We start from the raw sequence: 19,289 nt of genomic DNA, 5'->3' as shown, positions 1-19,289 counted from the left end.
AAGCATCGGGAATGTACGTCTCAGTTTTTGTGGTTTATACTTAGTCTTGTAGGCGTGAATCTTCTTCTTGTAAGCCCTTTTTAATTCGTCTCTTCTCTTTTTCTCTGTATCATCCTCAGCTGGTTGGGCCTCTCTTTTCCTCTTCTTCTTTTTCAACCCATGCTTTTTCACCAGCTTTTGAACCTCCTTTTCTTTAAATTTGATAACTTCATATTTCATAGCGGTCCGTGCTCTAGGTTTAGTAGTGAATTGGTGATCAGCTTCCGCTCTGCTTCCATTTATGTCCTCATCCTCTTTTGTGCTTGACTCTTCTCCAAATGGCATCGTATCAAGGCATGCCACCTCGGCGTGTTGGACTTCCATTCCTTTTACTTCTTCGTGCTTGACCTCTGGATTAGCTTTAAACATCACCGACTCATCACCCACTCTTAATGTCAAAGTAGACTCACATATGTCAATTAGGGCACCTGCGGTGTTTAAGAATGTTCTTCCCAAAACAATTGGTATTTCTGGGTCTTCTTTCATCTCCACTACCACGAAGTCTACTGGGAAAATAAACTTGCCCACCTTGATAAGGAGATTTTCACATATGCCTTGTGGGTGAATTATTGTTTTATTTGCCAAATGGATTCTCATATTTACCGGCTTTGGTGCTGGTAAATTCAGCTTCTTAAAGAATGAATAGGGCATCAAATTAATGCTTGCCCCTGAATCAGCCAATGCTTGTGTAGAAACTTCATTACCAAATTGGCACGGAATTACTATGTTACCTGGATCACCCTTTTTCTCAGGCAGCTCACTCATCAATATCTCCGCGACTTCAACAAGATCTTTCCTAGCAGCAAACAAGCCTTTAAGCAAGTTAAAATATTTAGGAGTTTGGAGCATTGTGTCCACGAATGGCATATTGACTTGTAAAGCTTTAACATGCTCCATGAAGGTTCTATAGGCTTGAACTTTTTCTGAAGGCATGGCTCTGGATGGGTATGGCAAAGGAGGATTGTATGGCTTCAGAAAACTGGCATTTTCTTCATTCCCGACTGGACTCGTCGAGTCCATTTTGGTGACTCGGCGAGTCTGATCGAGTTTTTCTTGTTCTGATTTTTCTTCCTTTTCTGCCTTCTCCTTGGAAACTCTTAGTGTTTCTGCCAATTCTTCTTCACCGCTGGAGGTTATTACGCTCACGTTCTCGTTTCTTGGATTGGGTTGGGTGTCGCTTGGAAGTTGGCCCGGTCTTCTTTCGTTTACTTGATGTGCAAGTTGGCCCAGCTGTTTCTCAATGTTGAGAATAGAAGCTTGCTGATTCCTCAACATGTTTCTGGTTTCTTGCATTGCCACATCATGATCATTATGTCTTTTCTCGGACGTGGTTATGAATTTTGTAAGTATTTCTTCTAAATTCGTCTTCTTGTCCGTCACCGGTTCTTCCTTTTGATAATACCCCCTCTCCCTCTGTTTATATTTCTCTTCCTTAGCCTTTCTGTACTCTTCGTATGGGAGCCATTCCTTCTTCGGTTTCCTCCAGTCTTCATCGTATCTATCGCCGCTGGAGTAAAATACTTGAGCCTTTTTATTTCCATTCTCGTCTCGATCACATTCCTTGGTAAGATGGGGACCGCCACAATTTTCACATCCAACTCTAATAGCATGGATCGTTTGATCCATTTTTGTCATTCTTCGGTCTAGGCTATCGAGTTTAGCTATCACCGCTGCCATACCATCGTTTATCGAATTTACTACTCCTCGACTCACTTCATTCCTCGGGTTGTGGTATTCTCGAGAGTGCCTGGAGAATTCTTCAATTAACTCCTTTATTTCCGGAGGTGGCTTTCGGGTGAGTGGGCCTTGTGAATCGAGTAGTTGCCTCGTGGTGACATTTACTCCATCATAAAAGATAGAGACCTCTTGTTGGCTATTGAGATCGTGGTGGGGGCAATTTCGAAGTAGGCTCTTGTATCTTTCCCAAGCTTCATAAAGAGATTCGTCGGGTTGTTGCTCGAAGTTGGCAATGGCTTTCTTTAGCTTGGCTATCTTGGAAGGTGGGAAAAAGTGATCTATGAATTCTTCTTTCATTTTGGCCCATGTGGTAACTGATCCGGGAGGGAGTGACTTCAACCAATCCTTTGCAGCTCCTTTAAATGTGACAGGAAGCATGCGTAGTAGCTGGATCTCACGGGGCACATTAGGTACATTGAAGTAATCCGCCACATCATTTACTTCATCTAAGTGCTTATAGGCGTCTTCATGATCTCTCCCGTGAAAAGGTATCTCCTTGAGTTGAGCGAGAATATGGCCCCTTAGTTCAAACGTAGCGGTGGCGGGGATTGCGGGTTGCGGGGATTGCGGTGGCGGGGATTGCACAAGTCCCGGGACGGTGTCATCACGCATCCTTTTCTTCCACTCCCCCATGGGGATTTCGTCAATATTAGCCATGGCGGTGGCTAAGTCGTCTTCAAACTCGGATGTGTGCTCGCTTTCTTCTTCGGTCTCGTAATCGGTGTCTTTTGGGGTCGGATCTTCGGTTGTCAACGACGCACTGGATGCTCCTGCTTTGCTGCTCCTCTTCTTGCTAAAAACGGATTTGAGGTTTTTGAGTGGTGAGTTCTTTGAAGAAGCGGTTTCTCCAACGGTTTTGCCCTTGTTTCTTCTTAATGCGGTTTCCGGATCTTCAAGAGGGGGAACTAGAGGCGTAGCAGATCCTCGGGTCATGAACCAACTGCAAACTAAAACAAAACAAAACGCGTAAAAAAGAACAAAAATTAAATCTGATTCAGTGTCAGACTCGCCGAGTCGGGGCGAATGCACTCGGCGAGTTCAAGTTAAAATCAGCGATTTTTTTTTTTTTTTTTTTTTGACTAAAACTTAAATAAAAATTGAACAGAAATTAACTTTGTGTAAGATGAATCTTACACAAAGGATCGAGTGAATTAGAATTTTAATGCTAATTTTAGAACCGTTCCCCGGTAGCGGCGCCAAAAACTTGATGTGTGTAAAACTCACTTAGTTTTAATCCTACTTTAATTATCAAATAACACACAAAAGGCAGTGAACCTATCAATTGTGGTATAGCTAAATAAGCAGGGTATCGAACACAGGGAACGGCAAATTAAATTAAAAACTAATTCTATCTAAGTTACTTTAGCAAATAAGGGTTTTTTCTCTAGTTTTACAAGACTAGAAACTTACTAACTGAAACTAATGCAAGACTAGAAAGGAACAAATTAACTAGATTCAATAATGGGAAAGAAACTTCTGTTTAGTTCAACTCGGTTAACTTTATGGTTGATTTTAAGGTAATAGTGCAATGGATTAATTCTCTCGTTGGTTACCGATTCAAGTGATTAAGTTTGTGTTCACTACCCTAATCCTTAGCAAATAAACTAATTCAAACAGTGGCCAATTGCTTAATTTAATTATATTTACTAGATTAATTATTTGGGTTAATTTAGACTTGCAATAGCTAATTAATTCGTTATTCTTAATTAACCTCTTGTTCGATGGTCATCTTACAAGCTTGCATATGAGTTTACTCAATTCCCTTATTAATCCTAGTTTCATATTCATTAATCCTAGACATATGATATAGTGGTCACATATCATATGAGGTTGATAATCAATAGATGTTCATGCTAATCAATTATCTTCCTATTAACAGAAAATTAATTATCATTCATACACAAGGTTCTTTAGCAAGCTAAAATAACAATTAATCACCAACTTGGAATTAATCCTACTAATCAATCAAACCATATTGTCAACTTTGTATTCCCAAAACAGAAGTCTAAAGAAATTAGTTCATAACTAAGGTAAATAACAGCAAACAAATAAGTTCAAGTTGCTTAATCATGTTGACAAAACAAAAGAATTAAGTAGAATGGTGAAATTACGCCTTAATCACTCCCGGATTGGATTCTAGCTTCCTTGGTCGACTTCTAGGGTTCTTCTGGCTTCTTATTCGCAGCTAAGCACTTCTGAAACTTCCCAGAAAAATTCCCTTTCTCGCATTGTAGAGTTATCTTTATATATACGTTCCGACTCGTCGAGTCATATGGTGACTCGTCGAGTCCCTCTCACAATAGTCGTAATCCGATAACTATCTTGACTTCCGAATGCTTATCTTTCTGAATCCGCGAACGGACTCGTCGAGTCAAGGGGCAACTCGACGAGTAGAAGCCTTTTATGGGTGTTTTCTTCCTTCTTTCCACTCTTGAGCTCCTAACCGCTTCTCTTGCTTCCTTTCGCTTCCGAGCTTCATCTTTGGACTGAAAAACATAATTTAACACTTTTAAGTACCTTTTGTCCATAATATGCAACAATTTAGCTAATATATGAATAATAAACTACACTTAATACACACTAAATATGCACATATCACTCAACATTGCTACCTGGGGCCAGACCTCCCAATGCAATCCCACTGCAACATACGCAACCCATAACCTCGAATCGATCCAACAATACTCGCAGAGTCTTCAACATGACTGGACCGCCTCCCCAGGCCTTCAGCCAATCTGGACCACTCTCAGGACCTTCAGCCAATCTGACTGGACCGTCCTCCGAGCCTTTGGCCTGACTGGTATGCCTACTGGCCTTCAGTCTATCCGGACCGCTCAACTAACATTCATCATTCCGAACTATCCCTTCGGGAAATCCTCCCGCGCATACCGTTCTAGCCCTCTAGGGGTTCCGAACTCTATCTCCATCATACATACTCGATCCTGGCCTGCTCCCATGCCTTCCACAATCAACTGCTCTATGTCTGTATTCCGCCCCGCACGCCTGTTACTCACCCATACGAGCCTGCTCTCGACTCATAGAAATACCGTTGAATTCCCCAAGCAGCTAAACAACCTCTCAGGCCTAACAATCATCCGGGGAATTTCCAATTCTCCCCCACTTAAGACACTGACAATTAATCACCGGTCGCCATCACCGATCTCCCAAAGCAACCTTGCAGACAATCAACACTTACATGCAAAATGTTTCTCACCAGCGCTAACAACTTTCATAAAAATCATGCTTCCACACTGAACAACCCGCTCGAAAGGAACCTAATCTTCAAATATCCATTCCTCAGACTGCAGAATCTACCCGGCCTTCAAACCAACGCCGCATCCGCCACCAATCCTCACAAGGATAATCAACGATAGCTCGAACTACTAATTCATAACCATAACGATCCTTTAGGGAACAAAGGATACCCCAACGAAATCTCGAACACAACTCGCCAAACCCTCAAGAAACAACGGATACCACACGAAAACCTGAAACGCAATTCCATAACCAACCAACGAAACCAACAGATTACAATACTCCACAACAATCATAAATAATCAAAACAGCAGAAAGAACATACCCGCAGCAGCAAGCTGAAAAACACGACCCTAAGCCCTTGGGGGCTCCGCTCCACCCTGACCTCCACCTGTGATCCTCAACGTAGCCGGTGCTGGAGCCTGCACCGGTACTGCAGCAAGCCGTGGACAGTTGACCTTCAAATGTCCAACCTGATGACAATGACAACATATCCTCAAATCCTGAACCGGCACTGACTGCCGACAATCCCTCGCATAGTGTCCCTCCTTTCCGCACTTGCAACATGCTCCACCGGATCGAAAAACCCCGACGTGACCCCTTCCACACTTTCCACAGACGTGGCTACCCTGATCTCCCATCCTGGAATCAACGGTCTTAGACCATTTCGTCGCCGGCTGCGACTGAACCGGAGCTTGCCTCAGCTCACACATCTGTAACTCAATCTCTAACTCACGCCGCCTGGCGGCCTCCTGCAACTCCAGCAAAGTCTCGCACCTCTGCGCAGACACAAACTGTCTTATGTCTCTCTTTAGCATACTCAGATATCGGGACATCTGAGCCTGCTCCAAAGCGAACTCAGGGCAAAACATCGCCCTCTCAGTAAACATCCTGGTGATTTCCGTCACCGATTCCGAATCCTGTTTCAGCTCCAAGAACTCCTGAGCCAACCTCTCCCTCTCGACCTGCGGAACATAACGAGTGCTGAACATCTCTCTGAACCGGTCCCATGAAATCGCAGCTCTCTGCGCATCCGAGTACAACCCCGTGGTCAATCTCCACCAATCCTTTGCCCCGAGCCTTAACAGGTTCAGAGCACACCTCACCCTCTGATCAGCAGGGCATGAACACGTGAAGAAACATCCCTCCACATCTGATAACCATCTCATAGCAACGATCGGATCCTGAACTCCATCAAAAGTGGGAGGCTTCGTATTATCGAAGTCCCGATACTGAAAACCTCTACTGGCTCCTCCCCCTGCCGCTGCTACTGCTGAGGTAGCCGCCGCGGCAGCCGTCTCCGTGAGATCCGCATAGCGCTCATCAAAATACTCCACCATGGCGGTCTTGATCGACCCAAACAACTCCGGCAGCTCAGCCCGAAACAATGCAGCAACCTCATCATACAGGATCCCACGAATCCTCGCATCCAACTCGTGCGTACTCATCTGACTGACAACCTCGGGTTGTACAGACCCATCCGGAACTCCCTCTCCTGCTCCTGATCCTGACCCGGATCCACTCCCAGCGTGCCCTGAAATCTCCATACTGAAAATAAAACACCAAATCTCAGACATATTCCTCTATCCCCGGAACCAGCTCTCATCCCAACCCTAGAGGTCATGGTTTCCCTGATACGCGTATGAGTCCGTGCTTTCAGTAGTACGGGCCCATACTACCTTCCACACCTACCCATATTTGTATGAAGTACTTCCACAACACTCTAGCGACATACATAACAACACTCTATCCTCACAACTAGAGGAACACTAGAAATCTCTCATAAGGAACCCTAGGCTAGCAGGCATCATAAATCAGGCAACTCATCAAGAAATCCTGAAGATCCCTAGCCTAACTCTAGCATGTTGTTCTATCAAAGCTCAATAAAACAATTGTCATGTATGGTATTTTGGGGTTACTTACTGGCTCCGGCTGATCGTACCTCCGCGTCCTCCTTTACTTATTTTGAAAACCATTTTTAAATTCTCTTTTTTTGAAACCCCTCCTCGATTTGAGACTGGAGTCACACAAGTGTTCCTCCAATTCACTCAAACCAAGGCTCTGATACCAACTTGTAACATCTGAAAAATACAACCAATTTAAATTTTTCAAAACAACCCGATTTTCATTAAAATGTTTACAAAAAGGTTTCCAATACAAATCATTAGAGTATTCCCAGAATCACATTGCTACAAAATCATGAGGAGCGGTACGATCGCGCCTTCGCCTTGCCACGGTCTCCTGAAGAACCTGAAAAACATTAAACCACAACTGTAAGCCCGAAAGCTTAGTGAGATACCCCCAAAATACCAACCACGTATACGCCCTTCCAGGCTACGACCTTCCGGTCCAAAGCATATAAAACATACATAACATAACAGAACATAGAGCAGCCATACATATCGGGTCTACTGTGTGACTGGTCCGCCGTATCGGGCCTTCAGTCCACCGGATCCATCCTCCAGGTCTAGTCATGTCCTTCGAGTCTACAGTGGGGTTGGTCTGCCCGCATCGGGCCTTCAACCCACCTGGTCCACTCTCTGAGTCTACAGTGTGACTGGTCTGCCCGCATCGGGCCTTCAGTCGGCCTGGTCCACTCTCCGAGCCTCGGTACGTCTGGTCCGCCCTCGTGGAGCCTACAGCCTATCCGGACCGCTCGCTGGGCCTTCGGAATAACCGGTCCGCCCTGGGTATCTTGGCCTACAGCACAAAGCAGGACCCGCCTCAACCCATCTCTAGTCCAAACAACCATGTGCACAAAACATACAATCATATAACAGTCATAGCCAACAAACCGAACAACAGATCACATAGCATATCATTACCCTACCCAGGTTACTGACCTAACCGGTCACTCGCATATCATTACTTTATATATATCGGGAAACTGACCTTGAAAAGGTCTCCTAGCATGTACCATCCTAACTACCAGGATGCAGACACATCAAACAGTAACATAATAACCATATCCAAATCTCAATCCAATAAAGGGCCGGCCTTGGTGCCTTAGACCCTGTTGATATAGTGAGGATAACTCACCTTGAAACTGCCGGCTGAAAGGACAAGATCCCGCTGCTCCGAACTCTGACACGAACTCCTCCACTGAACATCAAAACATACAACTCAATAAATACCCTTAATTACCAAAATACCCCTGGAAGACAACTGGTCAACCTTGGACAAGTCAAAGTCAACCCCTGACTGACCCTACTCGCCGAGTCAACCCGATGACTCGTCGAGTCCTTATGCTCAGAACTTCCCTCAATCAGCGACCCAACTCGCCGAGTCACCTCAAGACTCGTCGAGTCCAACAACTCTGAGTCCACTCGCACCCAACTCACCGAGTCATCCCTTGACTCGCCGATTGATCGACTCAACCAGAAATATTGGGACTTCCTCGACAAGACTTGCCGAGTCCAAATGGACGCGTCGAGTCCAAGGCTATCTTCAACCTACTCGCCGAGTTGTTCTTCCAACTCGTCGAGTTCCAGGCCATCTTCAAGCAACTCGTCAAGTCCACCCATGTGACTCGTCAAGTACCACCGGTCTGAATCCATACAGAAGCATCTCAGGCCATGCAATTGATCCAAAACATAGATCCAACCTCCTACAATCCATCCATCACGTAAAGTGGCAAACTTTACGTGAATCTAAAGAGATCTAGGCCTTATTCACCTTAGAACCAAAGTTTGGGACATGGTAGCTCCATTAACAACACAAGAACAGGGGCTTTAATGCTCTTAAGATCTTCTCCACTCCAGATCTGAGGTAGCAACCTCAAATCCATACCCCAAATATCAAGATACCACACAACCAATCCCCCCACACAACTCCAAAATGAGAATCTAGGAAAACACAGCCCAAGAACGAGAGTATTACCTCCAAAAGATGCCTCAATAGCAACCAAACTCGAATCCAAGCAAAGCTCTTTGATCCAAGTCACTTCTCCTTCAAGATTTCTTCAACCAACACCTCTCCAAGCTCTAATTTGCTCCACAAAGGGACTCTCCACGAATTTAGGGTTTCTGGAACTCAACGGGGGAATACGGGAGGCTGTGGAGGGGCATAATGCTCTTTATATAGGGCTCAACCCCGAAAATTAGGGTTTTCTCCATACAGCACCTACTCGCCGAGTCCATCTTTGGACTCGCTGAGTAGGCCACTTGATACGCGACCATAGTCGCGACCTGACTCGCCGAGTCTATCCATGGACTCGCCGAGTCACCCTCTAAAACTTACACTTCTAGCCCTTCAACTCTACTCTTGCGATTCCGGGATGTTACACTTTTCTCACAAACGGTCTATCCAAATGTTCCGATACCATGCAACCCAAATAGACCATGCCGAGTCGGGTAAAGTACATACCAATTATAGTTATGGACTTAGACACTAATCCAACAGTCTCCCATTTGGATAACTCTAAAACTACTATTAAGTATGACTTCAAAACCTAACTGGTAATCGTAGCTCTCAAAAGCCGTTGTCGAACTCTAACCTTGTCGACGAACTCTAACCTTTGTCAATGACTTGTCCATTACATAAGGGATCATATATTCCTCCATTCTAGATATCATATGGACTGAGACATGGATTATAAATCATTCTCTCTGTCCCTTTGTTGTTTCCCGATTTCCAATTTATGACGACTAACTGATTGAACAGATCAAATCAGTCATTGCTTGGCCAAGCACTCACATGTGTCATCATTAAATGATCGAGGGGCCCACATATATCACTCTTATCCCGAAGGTAAAAGGAATGGATAAACATCGACTCATATGGCTTGTTCTACTACTTGTTGAATCATACACAAGGCACGTTTTATAACATCGAGTTACCCATGTGTTTTCATGCAATCAATGTATAACCAACTCATAGTAACAACTCATATCTCTAGGATTGAAGAATATAAGATATTATCGTCTCATGATTACTCGTGATAAAATCCATTAAGTGATTCCAATGAGCGTGGGTTGAATCCAATACTCATGACTTATGAGCACTAATGAGTGTTGTAGCACCACTTTGTCCAACATCTTAGACCTCTACAAGCCAACCCATGATAGTCTTGATTCATATCTACATCCAACATATGACCGACTGTGGATGGTTTGAATAGCTTAGTCATTCACGAAGAAGAACCTAGTTATCCCGGAAGTCAAAATATGCAAAGTGAAACACAAGAATAATCGAATCTAATATGGTCTCAGAACTTATGAATATAAATAAAACATCTTTTATTTATCACCATATTGATTACTCATCATTCATTACATACAGTTTCAAACTATAAACTTTATACTTGTTTTAAAACAATAGTTGTCCCATGCTCCAAGCATGTATACTATGTTCTTCCAAACAATAGCTTTGTCATACACCAAGTATGCATTCTATGTTTGTCTATGATCCTTACTTTGTGAACTAGATCGATTGAACATAACTTCATTGATTCTCTTTTCACACTCCCAAATCCTTAACGCAGATGCAGGAATTCCAAATTCATACCATTTACCGAAATGTGTTAGATTCTAAACTTATATATATATATACATATATATATATATATATATATATATATATATATATATATATATATATATATATATTGATCCTCTTGTAATGATTATGCACAAAGTCACAAAGACTTGACAACAAACTTTACAGAGCATTCCAAAGGAGATCAACTCCTTGGAAACATCCTTCTTTCATTAAGTTTCCTAATCTTACACAGATTTATTGAACAACTTCCACCTTCCCATATTCTCATTTTGACTATCACTTCTGAACAAGAGTTGCCTCTTTTCAGAATATGTCAATATGGTCCTTCCAAAAATTAACATTATACATCCAACTGTCCCTGAGCAACCACTCTTTGGTAAACGTTAGATTGTCCTCGACAATTGCTTAATCATTTTAGTCATATCCAATTCTAGACCTTTTCCCTTCTTAATGCCCTAGGCATTTGGAAAATTTTAGAAATGATAAATATTATAGCACATGAAATCGATCCTGTACCCAAAGCAAATGGGACACGATTCATGATGTCTCACATAAAGACATGATTCTTGACCAGTCTTTTGCTACAATATTTTTATTTGCCAAGTTCTTATAATTCATATTATGAAAAGGGATGTCGTAATCATAATTGAATTTTAGAACGCAAACAATAAACCCATATATATATATATATATATATATATATATATATATATATATATATATATATATATATATATATTTGCGTTCCCATTTTATGTTTGTAAATTACATACTAAATATACATATATTTGTGTTTCTAGATTTATTTTTTATCATTGTCTAATGTTTTAGATGTTTTGTAATAATTAAACTGTGGCAACCCGATATTTCGATTCCATGTAATGACTTAAAAAGCCAAGTATTGTAACCACTTTCGAAAATAATGAAATTATCTTTGAAAATAAAATGTACAAAAAGTCTCTATTTTGGTTACCTACTATGTTAGATATCATTAAACCGTGAGCGTACATATAAAGAACGTCCAAATCTGACTTCGTATGAGGAAGTTATAATTTTTCCAAGTTCGGTATAGCGGTAGACAGCTAAAAACTCGAAACAAAGATCGAGCGACTTTTGGCCGGAATGACCTAAATGCGAATCAAAGGTCTCAACAATGGTATTTCAACGGTAAAAAGTCTGGCAAAAATAGACATAGGATAAAGGAGTTATGGATTTCTAACGAACTTTTCTTACCCCGGCCTTTTAAAAATAAATAATAAAAATAATTTCAAAATTGCCAACGGAGTCTAAACAAAAGTTGTAGAGCGTAGTCTCACCTACACGTGGATATAAAGAACGTCGAAAACGGAGTTCGTATGAAGAAGATATAAATTTTTGAAGATTACTAAATAATAAAAATATAAATGTAAAACAAAATTCGGTATTATCCGAAGGGGGAGTCACCGGCCCAATCCAAGGTACACCCGGCCTAACAATGTACGCCCAGCTTACGTGAGGACTAGGCCTCGGATCGTTCACGTTGCCACTATGTGAGGCTATGCCCCGTCCCATCCGAGCTCCGAGGCAGTTGAGGATGCGGTCACGCATGACGCCCAGCGTACCGAGGCGGTTCCCAGCCCCTATAAAAGGGATGCGAGGGTTCCGGGGAAATTACCCATTTTCTCTCATCTTTCTTGCGTTTTTGCCTCGTTTTCCGTGATCGTGATATCCCGAAGCCCTGCTGTCTATACTCAAGTCCTGAAGGTCGTTTGTGCTCCCGAGATTTCCAAGAATCCCGAGAAAAATCCACTTACTCGAGTCAAAGTTCCGCTCGATTTTCATCTCACTTTCTTCGATCTTTCAAGTGAGTTCATACCCCTATAAACTACGTTTTTAAATGTTTTATAAATGCTTTTTAGACAATATTAAAGGGGGCAATGCAAGTAAAACACGCGGTTATTATCGGGTGTAACTTAACGATTCACTATATAAACTTTTTATCTAAGTAATCAAATGTGATTCATAAACTACTACATGAGTATTCTCGTATAAAATATATACTTTCAATGACACCTTGTCTTGTGGAAATAAAATGTGTTTAATATATATATATATATATATATATATATATATATATATATATATATATATACACACACACACACACACACAAATCAAATGCTCCATTTTACATTAGGTATATGCGAACAGTTAAGTCACTTTACGTGTTATACTTTACATAATGAGTGAGCATTACACTAGGGTTTACTAGATGAACGAAACACACTTGGAAAAACTATAATAGGTATAGTTTACGAGGAAATCATGAACATTTACATACTAGGTACACTACATCAAAGAAGATATTTTCATATACAAGAACAATTGGAACATTTTCATACGTAAATCTGTTTTATACTAAATTTTGTGAGACATTTCACGTACTTTTAAGTATACATTTTAAGTCCTGTATTATATACCATAATCCCTTGTAGGGGGAGCGTGATACTTGTGTATAGATCTATACAGGATTGACAATCCCACACCTAAGTTGTTAGCTACAGTTAGGCCGACAGGCCTGGGGTGACAAACGTCATAACTTTCCAACGCCTGAAGAACGTTGATATAGGCATCCTTGTCAAATAGCATGGTTATAAGACTCACATGGGGTATTAAAAACACATTGATTTACGAGATTTGTCGAATGCCTTAACGATTTGCACATAAAACTACTATTTTAGGCATGAAAAACACTATTGCATAACAATTTTGGAACAAATCAAACAACCATCTACTATGTAGAAAATATGGGATTTTCTTGGAACATTTAACGTGAACAAACCATTTTCATTCTTTTTCATATAAACATTGTCACTAAATACTTATGAACTCACCAGCTTAAATACTGACCTACTCTTTCAAAACCACTTGTATTTCTCAGGGATTCAGTAATTCAGGTAAACTGCAGCTTTTGAAGAAGGTACGTTGCGGCGTTAGTTTAATTTCATTTTAAACATCATGTTGTAATTTCTTTTGAAACAAGTACCTTTCAACATGTAAACTTTTAAATTATATGTAATGGTTGTATTGCTTTCTTTACTATGTATTCAATTGTTACGATACTACATGAAGTCATCCACCCTCGAACGATTCCGCCGTTCTGGTTTGGGGGTGTGACATAAACTAAATTATTTTATTAATAATGGAAATAGTATTACATTACAGCAATATTTGTTAGCTTTTTAGAGTTAGTCTGTATTTTGCCTGTTATCTAAGTTCACACTCCATATCTATACAATCTTATTTTTCCTATATGATTTTTAATCGGTGATATAAAAATAAGTGAGAGAAAAAGTACCATATATATATATATATATATATATATATATATATATATATATATATATATATATATAGGGAAAACTACAATAAAGTCCCTAAGTATTGCCCGTATAATCGATTTAGCCCTTATATATTTTTTTTTTGCAATTTAGTCCTAAATACCTGTAAACGTAATCAAAACGAGATATTTAATAGGTTAGCCGGTATCTAACTGATGTGGCAGCTTACGTGGAAGTCATCATGTTAAATAACATCCTACGTGCCATTTAAGAGGGCTAAATCATTGAATCGAGCTCGTCTTCTTCAATCTCCAGTCAAAGGAGCGAACGATTAGGGCAAATTGGCAACAGGAAATCGATGTCGAGTTCGTCAAGCACCAACATCAGAACGTGCTATTGTGGAGATAGGGTTGGAATGTGGACATCATGGACTCGAAAGAATCCAGGTCGTAGGTTTTTTGGTTGCCCAAATTACATGGTATAGAATCTTCAAAACTCACTCAAATTCTTCTAATCCTCTAAATTTCCCATTTTTCTATGTTAAAAACATGCATCTTGCTATGTTATGTAGGATGAAGAGAAGGACTGTGGGTATTTTCGTTGGATTGACCCACCACTATTGAATAAGTGGTATAAAGAAAGAATGTATGAGTTAGGAGCTGTTGCTAATGGGGGTGTAGCTATTCCTTTTAATAACCCTGTTAATGAAGGTGAAATACCTGTTGATGGCCCTATTGCCCCTGTGAATGTTGATGTCCATATTAACCCTGCGAATGCTCTTGAACCTGATAATCAAATTGCAATGTGTGACAATACACATGTGCCTAGTAATGAATTTGGATTCTGCAAGTGGATGATGGTTTGTTTTGTTTGTTTCATTGTAGGGATGATGTATGGTTAGTTTAGTGTAAGTTGTAGGGTATTATGGTGTGGTAGGGATGATGTAATCTTTTGGTTTGTTATCATGATGTAATAGATAAATGTTGTTGTGGATCATGTAATGTTTCGGTTAATGAAATGGCAATATGTTATTATGGTTTGCATAAATGGTGTACACTAGACAAATATAACCATGATTTAACAATTGGTGTTGAATTTGGGACTAAAATGATCACCATTGACAACAAACCAATAAAGCTCCAAATCTGGGACACAGTTTGTCTCCTTCTTTTCTTCTATACCTTATTCTCTTGTTACATTTATTATAAAAAGAAATCTTAAAAAAAATCTCTTCTTTTTTCTTTATATATTTGTTAGGCTGGTCAAGAATCATTTAGATCAATAACAAGATCTTACTACAGAGGTGTTGCTGGTGCCCTTCTTGGTTTGCATAAATGGTGTACACTTGACATAAATAACCATATAAAGGGCATTCACAATGTTTCAATGTCGCTAAAATAATTAAACAACAAACTCCAATATGTCATTACCAACCATGTTAAGGGCATTCACAATGTTTCAATGTGGCTAAAATAATTAAACAACAAACTCCAATATGTCATTACCAACCATGTTAAGGGCATTCACTATGTTTCAATGTGTTTACAAAAGATGTACAAAATATGGTTATCAGTAATTTAAGGGCATTCACAAAAGATATACAAAAGTAGCATTCAAAAAAGAGGCACAAAAGTAGCATTCACAAAATATGTACAAAAATACCCTTACTACCCTTAACACCCTAACAGTCTAATCCAACTCCAATGCTGAATTTGAAGAAGTCCCAACACATCCCATCTTCTTCAGCTTGGTTTTAACAATCCTCTCAGAGGGCCTTCTTTTTTTCACAATCCTAAGGTGTACTGGTAATTCATGGGTGTCATTAATGCCTTCTTCTTCTTCCTCACTTTCTGGTTGTGTCTCAGGGATAATTTCTTCAGCCCATCTTGTGTCTCAGTCTGAGGTGGATACTCCTCTTCCTATAAAACATCAAGCAATTAATAACATAAATAAATGTAAACATTAAGGTAATATAGAGGGTTTACCATAGACATAGGAAGAACTTGTTCAATAGTGTCATTGTAATCATTGAGTTGTTTCATATGTGAATCTGTCAGACTAAGTGACTTTTTAATTTCTTCAGTTGAATACCCTGATAGTTTCAAATCTTGCATTGCCTTCCATAAATGGACTAAATATTTTTCAGGAATAGTGTCATCCTCAACTTCAGCCACTCCACCACCTTCAACTTCAGCCACTCCACCACCTTCAATTCCAACAGATGTCTTACTTCCCCTACCACCTCTTTTACTACCCCTACCACCTCTCTTACTACCCCTACCACCTCTGTTAGCCACTACATCACCTGTGTTACCCACTGCACCACCTCTGTTACCCCATCTACCACCTCTACTACCCCTTGCACCACCTCTACTACCTCTGACACCACCTCTTACACCACCTCTAGTCCAATGACTGATATCAGGATCCAATCTTGGTCTACCCATTTTTTTCTTGGGTTTGGGTTCTGGTGTGACCTTGGGATTCTTACAGGATGCCTTGTTATGACCCCTTTGAAGACAATTTTTGCATTGGACAGTCCTTCATTTTCCTGTAACCTTCATCTTATTTTGGGAGTATTTGTCTTGAGATTCAGTGGCATGCCTCTTTCTTTTCAGAGTTGGTCTCCCTGGCATTCTTCTAGCTAAAGGGGGTAGAGGCTTTATGTATGATGTTCTAGGCCATAAATTTCTACCATTCATAGGTAGTATATTGTTTGCATATATAGCCTTGAACCTGTCCACATGAAACCACTCACTTATGAAATGAACAGGATCTTGTCCAGTGAATAATATTGCACACTGTGCATGTACACATGGAATTCCTGAGATATCCCAAAGCCTACAGCTGCACACTCTGCTTTGTAAGTTAACCACGTACCCTTCTAATCCATTCCTGGCTTCAAAAATAGATGGTCCACTTGGATTCACATTCCAATTCCTACAATGGCATTACTAAATGAAATCATAACAATGAAATTAGAATAATGATAACAAGGAACAATAAAAATGCTAAGACAAACCTCAAATCCTCTCCAAACTTGTTCATTTTTTTGATAGTAGCTGGACAAACCACTGATTCCCACTTTTCTGCCTTTTGTAACATACGGTAGAACCTATCCATCATGTACAACCTAATTTCTTCAAACATTGCTAGAAGGGGTTTCTTTCTAGCATCCAATATGATGGCGTTGAAGCACTCTGCAATGCCATTTTCAACTGCCTCACATGCTACATCAGTCCTAAAAAATGCCCTACACCATGTGTGAGGATCTCTTGCGATCAAATGTTCATAAGCATTTGGATTAACCTCTTTTATATCATCCATTTTCCTGAGAAATTCACTCTCTACAGTTGATAAGGAAGCTTCCCAAAACATATTCTTGAACTCCACTCCAGAATAGGTCTTCCTAAAGTTAGCATATATGTGTCTTGCACACTGTCTATGCTCCACATTTGGTAGAACTTCTTTGGTTGCTTCAAGCAATCCCTACAATTTAATTAATACATAAACATATAAGATGATGTTAAGGAAAAATCATAAATATGCAAAGAAATTACAAACCTTATGTTGATCAGAAATTACAATAAACCCTCCTCCATCTAGCAGATTAAGATCCTCTGTGAGCAGTTCCAAAAACCATTTCCAATTAGCTTTGTTTTCAATGTCAACAACTGCCCAAGCAATTGGATAAACTTGGTTGTTTGCATCCCTCCCTATTGTTGTAAGTAATTCTCCTTTACATGTCCCTTTCAAGAAAGATCCATCTAGACCAATTACCCTACGGCACCCTATTTTCCAACCTTCCTTGATTGCTTTAAAACACAAATACATCCTGTGAAAGTATGTTCTTTGATTTGGATTTATAGTGACACCAACTTGGACAGTGCTACCAGGATTTGACCTTAGTAACTCATGGCAATAGTCCCACACCCTAGCATAGTGTTCTGTAAGTTTACCATCTATAATGGTCATTGCTCTACACCTTGTTCTGTAAGCCTTAGACCAAGATACACCACAATGAAATTTGGTCCTAATTATTGATTGCATCTCCTTACACTTCAAGTTAGGTTTCATTATCAACTCCTTCAAAAAGTGTCTTGCTAGCCATCTGGGACTCAGTAAATTTGAAATATTGAAATTTCTAACACATTTGTGCTCATCGACTAAGGTTTTAATCTGAAAAGACCTTTCTTGAGTCATCCAGGAAGCATGAACTCTGAATGGGCAGGGTTGAGACTTCATCTTAGGACCACATTTGGCAGTTAATCTCACAGTGTCACACTTCGCAAATTTAATGTTATACCCTGACTTAATAGCATAATTAGTGAGACATTGTTGCAACTGATGTGGTGATTCATACCTTTCACCAAGAAGGGGCTTCATCTTATTCCACTTAACTGATGGGTCGTGAATGGGGAAGCCTGCACCAACCGCATCTCCCAAATCAAGATCATTAGCCCCTGCTGTGTCATCGATTTCCTCTTCTGAACCAAACCCTTCTTCATCTTCATCAACTAAGTCATTGTCTTCATCGGCTTCATTATCTTCATAATCAGAACTGAAGTTAAGGAAAGCATCCTTGCATCTCTCTTTACCCTGTGTCTTGAAATCATCTTCTTCCATTTCCACATCTATGTGCTCAGTATCGAGCACCTCGTCATCATCTTCGTATTCTTCAGAGTCGTATTCTTCAGATGACTCATGGCGAACTTCTTCTGATTCGACAACCATTGGGTTTTACCTTCGTTTCTCTCAGTAAAACCTTACTTCCTTCGTGTATCACTCTGTAAAAACCCTATCTTTTTCTCTCAATCGATTTACCAGACGTCGAATGCAGTGGAAATGGAAGGGTAAAACTCACTTGTACACGTAAGGTGCCACATGCGCAAAACACCGGTGGGATACCGGCTAACCTATTAAATATCTCGTTTTGATTACGTTTACAGGTATTTAGGACTAAATTGCAAAAATATATATATATATATATATAAGGGCTAAATCGATTATACGGGCAATACTTAGGGACTTTATTGCAGTTTTCCCTATATATATATATATATATATATATATATATATATATATATATATATATATATATATATAATTATGTAAGTTTGCTCCGACGGAGAAGAGACCAGAGAAGGAGAGTTATAGCTGGCAGAACTCAGAGGTGCAGTCTGGCGAGGCGGCGACCAGCTAAAACAAAAGATAGAGCGTACATATGTGTCGAACAGTGAAGTGCCCGATGATGGAGGTAGGCAGTTCTGTGAGGACATTACTATTTTCAGAAGCCTGATAATTTTTTCAAAGTTAATTGTTTTCTTAAACTCAAACGTTGAGTTAAAAGAGTAGTAAATTTCATTACGATTTTTATTTTTTGTATAGAGCTTTCAAGTGATATAGTTTCCTAGTTTACTTGGTCTTCTAATGAAATAA

The 19,289-nt window shown here is 40.1% G+C and overlaps 1 protein-coding gene across 1 annotated transcript; it reads right to left on the bottom strand.

The window, feature by feature from the left end:
- Positions 1-17,002: 17,002 nt before the first annotated feature.
- LOC145016145 (uncharacterized) lies at positions 17,003-18,584 on the bottom strand. Its single transcript, XM_078974550.1, has 3 exons — positions 17,415-18,584; positions 17,160-17,339; positions 17,003-17,068 (listed from the first exon to the last, which is right to left on the bottom strand). Exons 1-3 carry the CDS (start codon positions 18,582-18,584, stop codon positions 17,003-17,005), a joined length of 1,416 nt encoding a protein of 471 aa, XP_078830676.1.
- Positions 18,585-19,289: the final 705 nt, after the last annotated feature.

Source organism: Lactuca saligna, chromosome 9 (assembly GCF_052625555.1).
Source record: "Lactuca saligna cultivar CGN05327 chromosome 9, ASM5262555v1, whole genome shotgun sequence".
NCBI classification, from domain to species: domain Eukaryota; kingdom Viridiplantae; phylum Streptophyta; class Magnoliopsida; order Asterales; family Asteraceae; genus Lactuca; species Lactuca saligna.
Note: the sequence above shows the minus strand (reverse complement) of the source record. Positions and strands in the feature narration are given on the sequence as shown.

Excerpts from the sequence above, each read along its gene's own strand:
- LOC145016145 (XM_078974550.1), bottom strand. The coding sequence starts at position 18,584 with ATGGTTGTCGAATCAGAAGAAGTTCGCCATGAGTCATCTGAAGAATAC. Across the intron at positions 17,340-17,414 it reads TAATTTCTGATCAACATAAG|GGATTGCTTGAAGCAACCAA; the intron begins GTTTGTAATTTC and ends ATTAAATTGTAG. Across the intron at positions 17,069-17,159 it reads AAATGGATGATATAAAAGAG|TTGAAAATGGCATTGCAGAG; the intron begins GTTAATCCAAAT and ends CATGTGAGGCAG.